Source organism: Amphibalanus amphitrite, unplaced genomic scaffold (genome assembly GCF_019059575.1).
Source record: "Amphibalanus amphitrite isolate SeventyFive unplaced genomic scaffold, NRLGWU_Aamphi_draft 001458F_arrow, whole genome shotgun sequence".
NCBI lineage: Eukaryota > Metazoa > Arthropoda > Thecostraca > Balanomorpha > Balanidae > Amphibalanus > Amphibalanus amphitrite.
In genome coordinates this window covers 26,059-38,901 of record NW_024882951.1, presented here as the reverse complement: position 1 = coordinate 38,901, position 12,843 = coordinate 26,059, and the positions used below count along the sequence as shown (strand labels likewise).

The 12,843-nt window shown below is 49.5% G+C and overlaps 1 protein-coding gene across 1 annotated transcript; it reads right to left on the bottom strand.

Annotated features, from left to right (window-relative positions):
• Positions 1–397: 397 nt before the first annotated feature.
• LOC122373202 lies at positions 398–11,156 on the bottom strand. The gene is made up of 2 exons (XM_043351045.1): positions 10,909–11,156; positions 398–1,584 (listed from the first exon to the last, which is right to left on the bottom strand). Exon 2 carries the CDS (start codon positions 1,445–1,447, stop codon positions 422–424), a length of 1,026 nt encoding a protein of 341 aa, XP_043206980.1. The 5' UTR covers positions 1,448–1,584; positions 10,909–11,156; the 3' UTR covers positions 398–421.
• Between the last annotated feature and the right edge of the window lie 1,687 nt (positions 11,157–12,843).

Genomic DNA, 12,843 nt, shown 5'->3' with positions numbered 1-12,843 from the left:
CTGCTTAACCCTAACAATCCCTACTTTTTTCTCCGCGCTATAAAAAAACACATGCGAGTTATAAAAAAACACATCCCTATCAACCAGTCCCTATCAACCAGTTAATTAATTCGACACAGGTACTCTAACCGCATGTGTTTTTTATATCGCGGACAAAAAAGTGGGGATTGTTAGGGTTAAGCAGGGAGTCACCGATGTTAGATCCCTCTCTGGGTCCTTTCATAGGTCACGGTCCTGACCCGAGATAGCTGAGCTGTGTCGCAGCCCTGACCTCAGACAGCTGAGCTGTGCACGCCGTCGGCTCGGCCGTCAGGCGCCACAGCCGCTGACGCAAGTGTAAGCCATCAGAGGCGGGAGTGATCAATTGAGAGACGCGAAACACTAATGCCAAGGGGATGACAACTGCTGAGGAATAAAGAAACTACATGCAGGTACACTGGGAACACGTCATGCTGGAGTTGACATGTTCCCCGCACTGGCACTTATACTGATAGACCAGCCCAGCCTTCTCTTTGATCCCTAATTTGTCCTTGGGTTTGACGAGCCTAGCACTAAGGTTCGCTGCAGGTCTCGTGCTGACCTTCGCGTAGGGTCGGAGGACGCGCGTGACCTGTTCACTCACCCCCTGGATGTAAGGGATGCTTACATAAACCCGTTTGTCCTCCTCCTGTTCCCTGCCTACCCGTTCAGAACCACCACCCTCTCCCATGCGTAGTCGTTCTCTATTTTTTACCCGCCTGTGGATACGGCGCACCATTCGCTTTGGGTAGTGGTTCCTCACCAGTGCCCGTTCTATCTTCCCTGTCTCGCGTTCCTCGTCCTCAGGTGTTGTCGTGAGTCGTGATGCCCGTGTGAAAAGTGTCTGTGGGACTGATGCCTTGTGCTGTGAGCTGTGGTGTGATTCATAGTGAAGGTATTTGTCCGTATGAGTTGCTTTCCTGAACACCTCGGTCTTCATGGTCCCCCCTCCCAGTCTATGTACCTTTACATCCAAAAAAGGTAAGGATCCCTCCTTTTCCTCCTCGAGCGTGAATTCAATCCTCTCGTGCTGAGCGTTGAGGTGGTCGAGTAGTTCACCTACCTGATCTTTCTTTAAGATCACGAACGTGTCATCTACGTAGCGTCTCCACAGTTTCACTGGGTGTGGAAACGACTGGAGTGCACTGGATTCGAACGATTCCATGAACAAGTTGGCCACCACAACGCTCACTGGACTCCCCATGGCCGTGCCCCACTTTTGCTTAAAGAACTTTCCGTTAACCCTAAAGTAAGTAGTACCCAAACAGAGCCGTAACAATTTTATGATATCCTCGACCTCCAGTGCTGTTTCCGCTCTTACCTTGCTTTCCTCATCCAAAAACTCTTCTTCGAGTCTCTGGCGTGCTACTTCACATGCTGCCTCTGTCGGTACCGATGTGAACAGCGCTTTGACGTCAAAAGAAACCATGGTCTCATCGTCACTGAGCGTAACATCTCGTAAACTCTCTTTGAAACTCGCCGTGTCCTTGACATGATGTTCAGACTTGCCTACCAGAGGAGATAATATGCTAGCTAAATGTTTGGACAGCTGGTACGTTACACTGCCTATCGATAGGCGTTATCACAAGTGTATTCGCGGCCATTGGGGCGACGTAAGAAAAGAAGAAACCAACTGGCCCCAAGAATTTTAAATTATCAGTTAGCATGCACCTTTCCCTTGATGTGTAGAGAATTTACCATTATTTGTTACAGAAAATTGCATTTAAAATCTTCCATTTATGCTTTTTTCATCTTTTGCACAATATGTTCTTCTACTAAGCTAGAAACACTAATTAGAAATAGTTCCCGCATCATCAAGAACAATAGGGAAGGCTTGAAGTGAATAAGATAATTTTAACGGTTTTGTAATCTATGTGAGGGCACTTCTAAAATCGCCTGTAGAAATATTGAAGACAAAAGTTCAACTTTTTCACAAGACGGATGTCTATAAACCTATTTAACTTGTGACAACTCAGCCGGTATTTCGTCGCCTACAGCCCAGCTTTCCCTAGTGACCGATAGAGGCGCTGCTATCGATGTCCGCCCGTGCCGCCTAACGTGCTAGACACGATGGGACGTAGCGGAACGCCCTGCTTGTGCACCTTCGGTAGCCCATAAAGCAATGGCGGAGTCGGGTCCGACGGGTACAGTTTTAGATACGTTTTTCTGTCCAATTTGCCCTGTTGTTCTAAGTCCTTTAGCGCCCCCCTTACCTCTCGTGTGTACCTACCGGTTGGGTCCCTATCCAGTTCAGTGTACGTGTCGTGATCCCCTATTAGTGTTTCTAACCTACTTTGATACTGCTCACAGGTCATCACATATACAGATCTACCCTTATCTGCAGGTAAAATCATAATATCTTGCCTATCTTGTAGGTCACGTAACGCTTTCCACTCCCCCTTACTGAGATTTTTGCTTTGCGGGGGACGGAAGGAATTGAGAGCTTTGGTGACCTCGAATCTAAGCCTATTCGCTACATCCGGTGTTACATCGTCTGAACGGCACACACTTTCGACCGCCGAAACAAAATCCGCGACTGGAACGCTTGTCGGCGTCGGTACAAAATTGAGCCCTTTACGTAGCACACTGACCTCATCGTCACTTAGGCTTACCCCAGACAGATTGACCACCCACTTATCTCCATTGTCCTCCCCCTGTCCACCAGTCTCCTCCTGCTCACCGGTCTCCTGTCTGTCCTCCTGCTTACCAGTCTCCTGGCCACCGGTCTCCTGCTCACTGATCGTGAGCAGGATACATACCTCGTGGTGGTATGTATTTTGGTAGGTATTTGAGACGTTTGAGACGTATTGTCTTGTATTTTAATGCATTTTAAAGCACGGCTGACGAAGGGAGCAGAAGCTTCCGAAAGCTACCGAATCAATATACGCATTACTGGTGTCGGAGAATTGGTTCCTAAATAAACAACTCTACATTGCTGTACAGTAGGTCTACTAAAAAAGTCCCCCGCTCCAGAGGCGGCCGGCCGGCCGAACCCCCGGATTCCAGCCCCGACTCTATTGCGCAGGCCGCGGCAGCGACACGGGTCAGGTCGCGGTGCCCGGCGAGTGGGTCAGTTGGCGGCGGCCGGCCGTGGAGTGAGGACGCCGTGTGTGGGGCGCAGAGATGCCGCAGTGCAGAGGAGGGGAAAATTATGACTCTGCACGATGCCGGAAATGATGCCTTTGTGATCTAAATTAAACGCATGCAGTGCATATCCTCCCTTGCCCGATTCCTATTTTATCATAATCCTTCAATAATCCGTAATGGCCATTCAACGCAAGCAAGCAAACAAAACAACCCGTTTAGCGGCGACATCGTCTCGGATAAAAAAGCGACAGTGATGATTAGAATAGACTTAGCGCGAGGGCAAATCGAGGGGTATAACTATATGTATCACATACCGAGTATTTTATTCCCATCTAGCGAATTAAGATTGGGGATCTTGTCTAACAAGTCAGCGGCCGTTCTAGACACAGATAAATGCTTTGTTTTCGGTCGCATCATTATCTGCAATATAATTCGAAGCGAGGTTTAACCCTCGCCGGCCGAGGTGGATGCCGCCACCATGTATTTTTTGCGGTAGCTCAAAGCACACTGATGATAGAAGGCTGACATTTCACATGCCTTACATTTCATTCAATCCGGATCACTTGACATCAACCACGTTTTCAGGTCAGGTCACTTAACTATGACGTCTTAAGTAAACCTCTGCACGGTTGTCGGTTATAAAATGATGCAATCCGCAATGCACTTAGTGTCATATAAGCATAATGGGGAATTATGGAAACTGTTAATTTGGCGTCGGAGATGATCTGAAACTATACCTCAAGCACATGAAATCGTGACTTCATACATTCTTGGCAAGGTCTAATGCTTCACTTTTGCATTGTTCGCCTTGCGTGACATCATTTATGACGTCACTAGGGTCATAGGAGTGCTTCGTCAATAACTCCCGATCAAAATGAGCTAGCCAGTCGGGGCAGCCATCAATGGACTTTGCAAGACTTGCCGAATCAAATGTTATGCAACATGTCCTCCTTTCAACAGCTTCGTGACCGTTGCCCTTACATGACATGACCTGAGGTAAACATCCTAAATTGCTTCAGCCTTTACCTAAACAAAAAGCCTATAAATCGACGCGTCTGAGAACAGAAAACACGATTGTATCGAAATGACGATAATGCGTTTAGTTATTTACCAAAAACCGATCAAATGCCTTGGGGCCCCTGACCTGCCCTAAGAGGTCACCGATATTTTAAAATGGGGTACCATTCGCTGCGTCACGTAACGACGCAAGCGCTCGTTTTTTTCCGCTAGGCTCTAGCAGCTAGCTCAATTACAGGAGCTAAACAATAAACATGGGGTCGGGGAATCGCTCCCTTCTCACTCACTATTTTGCCGGGATAGTGTTTGTAATCATTGTTAAAATCTAGCATTTTAAAATTTCAAATGACCCATTTTCCCGCCCAAGTTATTCCATTCAAGGTCATAACACCAGGTCACGTCAAGTGACCTTACCTCAAGGAAAGTTCCTGTGCTCAGCATATCTAAATACACCGACTAACCGATCGCTTCAGAACTTTCAGCGATTTTAATGGGCAACAGTATATGTATTTGAAACGTTTACTTTGCAAGTTTGACATTGTTGACAGAAAGGCCGGGTCGCTCAAGTCAATGGGAGAAAATTGAACTGCGCTTTTTTGGACGGAACGCTTAATAAACACTCTGAAAACATGTGGTGCTTGATGGGATGCAATACTGAATAAGAAAATTGTTTGTTTTGTTGGGGCCATCTTTTTCGGTCTGAAAAGGCCCTTGCAGAGCTATGACATAACTATGCTCTGGTGTAGTAATTGGGTTGTGCGAGCCAGCGACAGTGATCTGCGGAAGCGAGACTGTTCCCGTGGGACGATTGCCCTGTCGGGACGGTCCAGCCGTCTCCCAAACGGTCACCCGAAGAGGATTATGTGTCCTGGAATGGATCCGACATCAACTACAGGTTGGCTGGTGGGGTGACCTCCAGTCCAGAGAGGGAAGCATGAAGACTAGGGGCGATGCGGATTGGTTTTTCCTGAGGATAGCGAGGACAGAAGGAATCTAGCACCCTTGAACCTTCCTTATACTGAATGTATCTCAGGCTGTTAAATCTCCTAAGCGTTTTTTCTCGACATCGTCAAGGTGTCATTAACAAAAATATGAAATCCGGGAGGATAAATTAAATATAGAAATTGTGGCCAACAGAACACATCAGTTGCGTTCAACATACTCGTAAGCATGTTCACACACTCAGCTTACATATGAGCCATGTAATAATTATTTTTGATAGACATGCTTAAGTTATGAAATCATCTGAAGTGTTTGTAAAGTTCCACGATACGGATCTAATATCCTGCTATGCATTATGACCATTTCAGGTCAGGTCATATATAATACTGAACGAGGCCGGTGTAAATAAATTTTCAAGACCGAGGTCCTTACTGAATTTTTGAACGAGGCCGAAGGCCGAGTTCAAAAATCAGTAAGGACTGAGGTCTTGAAAATTTATTACCGGCCGAGTTTGGTATGTATTTTACTGTATGCCAACGATAAAATAATTGTCTAGACCGAAGCTCTTAGCCGTTTTTTGAACGAGGACATCCCAAAATGTTGACTTGGTAATTCGTTTTTGACCGTGGTCACTTTGCTTACACCAGTTATTACCACACCCCTCAGGCTAATGTATTTGAATAGGCCAGGCATACAGTAATGTCTTTGAACATAGGCCAATTTTTTTCAAATGACCTTTAAAGATCAACTTTTGATTCATTCGAAGCGTTTTGATAAGAGGAACACGAGGCTGGTAAAATTAATTTCATGCAAGTTTTAAGCTAAAAACTTGTGTTTGTTTGTGTGTGTTGTGTGTGTGCTAAGTGTTTGTGGAATAGCAATTGGTTTTCTCATAATACCGATGGTGGCAGTTATTGTTATTTACATGCTAAGCCGTTGACCTTAATTAAATCTGACAATATTATTCAGGCATAGCGGTAAACGAGCTGATTGTTGTGTTATGTAAGGCTCTTTCGGTCGATTTCAGAGTGGGAAGGATGATAGGAATTAGGGGAAGACAGGGGGCCTGGGCGGGAGTCCTGGACCTCATGCTCCGCTGGGGCCGAGCCCATCACGTGGGTTGGATTGCCCTGATACATGGATAGCCCTGGGCGGTGTTTCACGGTCCCGCGCTGCCGCACGCTGCGCTGCGCTGCTGCATTTTTGCGGCGATTGATATGAATTCGGCTCCACGCTAGCATTGCGAGCTTCCGGGTCTGTTGATGTTTCCATGAAAATTGGAAACCCAATGCACCGGTGCGCGCAACGCACCCTGTCTAAGCAATATTTTACCATCGATGACCTCTGGTGACATGACCTCTGGCTATGTCCCGATCCAAAATTGGCTGAAGTATTTTTTTCTTCTTTTTGCTACTTTTGACGCTACTTCGAATACCACTCAAATGCCCAAAGCTGAGTTATAAGAATGATGCTCAATCCCCATTTCCCTTCCAACAGGGCGTGAGAGTCTAGGCATTCCTGTGGGGCACGGGCTAACAAATGATTATCTCATAATCATTGTGGGCTGTGGCCATGAACATCTGCTGCCCTTCTTAAACACCGGTTTCGCTGCGCTGAGCGGTGGCCGTCCCGTTCGTTGGATTCTACAGCTGGCTGGCGGAAAGCGTTACCGGCCGCCCGTCCACCGCCCGCGGGCCGGACCGAGCGGTCCCGCTGACCCTACCTGACCTGAGCCCGGCGCGATATGGGACAGGCAGACGGGGGTTCGGCTCAGCGACGGCAGCGCCCACTGGTGCTGGGGACTTTTTTAATAGACCTACTGTACAGCTAATACGCTTTTCACCTGGGGGCCAGTAGATGAACTAACAGTTACTACAACTGACCGTCAGAAGCACCCAACACACACCGTGCCGCTCCCAGTAACATACCAGGATGTAGACCCCAGTCGGGCAGCGCTCCGGCGTCCGGTAGTCGCAGCTGGTCCAGCAGTGACAGCAGCCGGCCGGCGCTGCCCTCCGGCGCCGTCCGACAGGCGTTCACGGCCACCACCCTGACGGACGGACGTTACACAGTCAGCAGAGAGCCGACACTCGGTCAGCGGACAGTGGCGTTGGGTCACCGGATGGCAGAGCATCGCCGCAGCACACAGACCAGACAGGACTGTGGCGACAACGCAACCCCGTTGGAGTAACATGACCCTAATAAATGCACCGAAAATGCTCTGGTCTGTCTCCATTACTTATAATAATAAAAAAATGAAAGAACAACTGAGATGAGGGAAAGGAGTGAGGCGTCTGTTAGGGTCCCCGTGCAATACGCCAGGTGCGGTGACTGACCTCTGCGCCGCTAGCTGGAGAGCTGGTTAACCCGGCTGACGACCTTCTGTACCTCCTCGGCGGAGAGCGGGTGGCCGTTGGTGGTCCACCGCAGCCCGTCCCGGTAGCCGGCCGCCCCATCCGGCGACACGCCCTGGGGAGTCATAGCATAACACTCAGGCAGGTTCAGGTTTCAGTCCGACACACAGAACCGTCCGGCGACACGCCCTGGGGGCGACATATGGGCGCGCTCAGGGCTCAGGTACAGGTCTTGCGAGATTAAGCGGTAGGTTTTGCACTTTTACATTTCCGGTTATATCTCAGAAACTAATCGATCTACGATGAAGCTATTTTACACGATCATGGCCGGCTTGTTACCCAACAAGTCGATCGCATCTTCAACACTTAAAAGCTTAAGACGACGAAGATATAGCCTGAAGTACACTAAATTTTCTAGGTGCAAAACCTACCGCTAAAACCCGCGAGCCCTGTACCATGCACAAGGGCCCCGGGTGCAGTGTCTGTGTGTCCCTGACTGACCTGCAGCGGAGACGCTGTCACAGAAAGCACCTGTTCATTGCCCAATGGATCCAGCCCAGTTCCGGCCGGCCGAGTGCCCGCACGTACGCAGCCAGTGTTACGGTCTGTGTTCGATCTATGTTACGGTCTGTGTTCAATCTATTTTACGCCCTGTGTAACGACCTGCGTTACGGCTTGTGTTACGGTCTGTGTTACATACCCTGTTCTGGGCGGTCTCCACCTTGACCCTCTTAGCGTCCCAGAGTCGGTATTGGTAGACGTGCGCGTTCTCTGCCGAGACGTCCCACAGGTGAACGAGCAGGTTCTGTAGGCCGACCAGCGTCTCAGCTGGCACCTGAGAAGGTCAGGAGAGGGTAGGGGAGGTCAGTGGTGTACTGGTGTCTGACATAGACCAGCGGACAGGGGGAGGGGAGAGGGAGAGGAGTCTGGTGGCGCAGAAGGACCGTTCCGCGCTTGAAAGTGGACATATCTGAGGACCGTTCCGCGCGCGCTGACACTGCCTCTAGAACCGTTCTGCGAGCAGTCAGACATGCAGACCGGATTGATGTTTTGAAACTTTGACATAATAAACTTTAATTAATTCGACACAGGTACTCTAACCGCATGTGTTTTTTTATATCGCGGACAAAAAAGTGGGGATTGTTAGGGTTAAGCAGGGAGTCACCGATGTTAGATCCCTCTCTGGGTCCTTTCATAGGTCACGGTCCTGACCCGAGATAGCTGAGCTGTGTCGCAGCCCTGACCTCAGGGCTCAGACAGCTGAGCTGTGCACGCCGTCGGCTCGGCCGTCAGTCGCCACAGCCGCTGACGCCAGTGTCCAAACAGCTCCAAACAATATCCGGCCCTGTATATATAATATTATAATATTATCCCTGCAGGATAAGCCATCAGAGGCGGGAGTGATCAATGGAGGGACGCGAAACACTAACGCCAAGGGGATGACAACTGCTGAGGAATAAAGAAACTACATGAGATGATGTTTTTCGTACTCCAGCGTAGTACGAAAAACATCATCTCACGCTCTCAGTCCCAGCGGATAAAAACAACACCTAAGAAAGAAACTACATGCAGGTACACTGGGAACACGTCATGCTGGAGTTGACGTGTTCCCAGCCCGTCCTGTACCATGCAGCCCGTTCCGGTGATCACTCCCGCCTCTGATGGCTTATCCTGCTATACAGGGCCGGATATTGTTTGGAGCTATTTGGACACTGGCGTCAGCGGCTGTGGCGACTGACGGCCGAGCCGACGGCGTGCACAGCTCAGCTGTCTGAGGTCAGGGCTGCGACACAGCTCAGCTATCTCGGGTCAGGACCGTGACCCCCTATGAAAAGACCCAGAGAGGGATCTAACATCGGTGACTCCCTGCTTAACCCTAATAATCCCTACTTTTTTCTCCGCGCTATAAAAAACACATGCGAGTTATAAAAAAACACATCCCTATCAACCAGTCCCTATCAACCAGTTAATTAATTCGACACAGGTACTCTAACCGCATGTGTTTTTTATATCGCGGACAAAAAAGTGGGGATTGTTAGGGTTAAGCAGGGAGTCACCGATGTTAGATCCCTCTCTGGGTCCTTTCATAGGTCACGGTCCTGACCCGAGATAGCTGAGCTGTGTCGCAGCCCTGACCTCAGACAGCTGAGCTGTGCACGCCGTCAGCTCGGCCGTCAGGCGCCACAGCCGCTGACGCAAGTGTCCAAACAGCTCCAAACAATATCCGGCCCTGTATAGCAGGATAAGCCATCAGAGGCGGGAGTGATCAATTGAGAGACGCGAAACACTAACGCCAAGGGGATGACAACTGCTGAGGAATAAAGAAACTACATGCAGGTACACTGGGAACACGTCATGCTGGAGTTGACATGTTCCCCGCACTGGCACTTATACTGATAGACCAGCCCAGCCTTCTCTTTGATCCCTAATTTGTCCTTGGGTTTGACGAGCCTAGCACTAAGGTTCGCTGCAGGTCTCGTGCTGACCTTCGCGTAGGGTCGGAGGACGCGCGTGACCTGTTCACTCACCCCCTGGATGTAAGGGATGCTTACATAAACCCGTTTGTCCTCCTCCTGTTCCCTGCCTACCCGTTCAGAACCACCACCCTCTCCCATGCGTAGTCGTTCTCTATTTTTTATCCGCCTGTGGATACGGCGCACCATTCGCTTTGGGTAGTGGTTCCTCACCAGTGCCCGTTCTATCTTCCCTGTCTCGCGTTCCTCGTCCTCAGGTGTTGTCGTGAGTCGTGATGCCCGTGTGAAAAGTGTCTGTGGGACTGATGCCTTGTGCTGTGAGCTGTGGTGTGATTCATAGTGAAGGTATTTGTCCGTATGAGTTGCTTTCCTGAACACCTCGGTCTTCATGGTCCCCCCTCCCAGTCTATGTACCTTTACATCCAAAAAAGGTAAGGATCCCTCCTTTTCCTCCTCGAGCGTGAATTCAATCCTCTCGTGCTGAGCGTTGAGGTGGTCGAGTAGTTCACCTACCTGATCTTTCTTTAAGATCACGAACGTGTCATCTACGTAGCGTCTCCACAGTTTCACTGGGTGTGGAAACGACTGGAGTGCACTGGATTCGAACGATTCCATGAACAAGTTGGCCACCACAACGCTCACTGGACTCCCCATGGCCGTGCCCCACTTTTGCTTAAAGAACTTTCCGTTAACCCTAAAGTAAGTAGTACCCAAACAGAGCCGTAACAATTTTATGATATCCTCGACCTCCAGTGCTGTTTCCGCTCTTACCTTGCTTTCCTCATCCAAAAACTCTTCTTCGAGTCTCTGGCGTGCTACTTCACATGCTGCCTCTGTCGGTACCGATGTGAACAGCGCTTTGACGTCAAAAGAAACCATGGTCTCATCGTCACTGAGCGTAACATCTCGTAAACTCTCTTTGAAACTCGCCGTGTCCTTGACATGATGTTCAGACTTGCCTACCAGAGGAGATAATATGCTAGCCACATGTTTGGACAGCTGGTACGTTACACTGCCTATGCTAGACACGATGGGACGTAGCGGAACGCCCTGCTTGTGCACCTTCGGTAGCCCATAAAGCAATGGCGGAGTCGGGTCCGACGGGTACAGTTTTAGATACGTTTTTCTGTCCAATTTGCCCTGTTGTTCTAAGTCCTTTAGCGCCCCCCTTACCTCTCGTGTGTACCTACCGGTTGGGTCCCTATCCAGTTCAGTGTACGTGTCGTGATCCCCTATTAGTGTTTCTAACCTACTTTGATACTGCTCACAGCTCATCACACATACAGATCTACCCTTATCTGCAGGTAAAATCATAATATCTTGCCTATCTTGTAGGTCACGTAACGCTTTCCACTCCCCCTTACTGAGATTTTTGCTTTGCGGGGGACGGAAGGAATTGAGAGCTTTGGTGACCTCGAATCTAAGCCTATTCGCTACATCCGGTGTTACATCGTCTGAACGGCACACACTTTCGACCGCCGAAACAAAATCCGCGACTGGAACGCTTGTCGGCGTCGGTACAAAATTGAGCCCTTTACGTAGCACACTGACCTCATCGTCACTTAGGCTTACCCCAGACAGATTGACCACCCACTTATCTCCATTGTCCTCCCCCTGTCCACCAGTCTCCTCCTGCTCACCGGTCTCCTGTCTGTCCTCCTGCTTACCAGTCTCCTGGCCACCGGTCTCCTGCTCACTGGTCGTGAGCAGGATACATACCTCGTGGTGGTATGTATTTTGGAAGGTGTTTGAGACGTTTGAGACGTATTGTCTTGTATTTTAATGCATTTTAAAGCACGGCTGACGAAGGGAGCAGAAGCTTCCGAAAGCTACCGAATCAATATACGCATTACTGGTGTCGAAGAATTGGTTCCTAAATAAACAACTCTATATTGCTGTACAGTATATCTAAAAAGTATGTCCCCTGGTTTGGCTCTCCCACAGGAGGCGAATCGGTAACTTGGCTGAATCCCAGTTGCGGCATCCGGCCGCCAGGGTCGCTGCCGCGCGAGCGGCCTTGACCGCTCGCATGTCATTGGCAGTTCGGTCCCTCCCCATCTATACCGAGGTGGGGAGGGGAGAAGAGGGGAAGAGAGGGGAGGGAGCGGCATCCGCTCGGCACTTGGCGATACCTGGCTGACCCCGCGCTCCCTCGCTGACCTTTGTCCTGCCCTCAGGCGAAGACCGACTTCCTGGCCTGTAGCGGCCCAGCGGAAAACCGAGCTCGCGGGGCGCGACTCCATTGGCCCAATCTTATAAATGGAATGCTGTCGTATTCACGGCATTAGATAATATTAATAGTGATACCAGCAGTGGATGTGGTAAAATACAGTCCAAAATAAACGAAAGCACTCGATTCGTGCATAATGCGCCCTCCCATTCAAATCAGCCCGCCCACTTCGATAGATGGTGTAGTTTCTTCGCCCGCGCGGGGCTGGGGTCTCCAGCCGAACGCGCGGGGCTGGGGGGGGGGTAAATTTTACCCCCCCCCCCTGTTATCTCCCGAACTAATGGTTTGATTTGGAAAATTCAAACGCCAATCGAAAGCTCTCATCACGAACTACTAAAAACATGTACTTAATTTAAAGTTTGAGGTCAAGGTCAAGGTCAGGTCAAGGGTACAAATTGCAAGTTTCTACAGTATCGGCCTTGCACCGTAGTTGCCGAAGAATGGAGTCATGGACTGAGACTGATCGCCCAAAACGTGTTCTTAGGCTACCAAGACAATATTCGTTGCATACAATATCATTCAGAGGTCAAGGTCAAGGTCAGGTCAGGTCAGGTCAGGTCACCAAAAAAACAAAATATAGAAAAGGGCATGTGCGACACATGTTTTATGGGTCATTTTACTCATAGAATTCAATAGGCACACTCAATAAGTGATATGGACCAACTCTGGATGAATTTCAGGTCGAGGTCAGGTCAAGGTCAGGTCAAGTGAGGTCAAATTT

What these genes read in the sequence shown, in the direction of transcription:
- LOC122373202 (XM_043351045.1), bottom strand. Translation starts at nt 1,447, where the DNA reads ATGGTTTCTTTTGACGTCAAAGCGCTGTTCACATCGGTACCGACAGAG.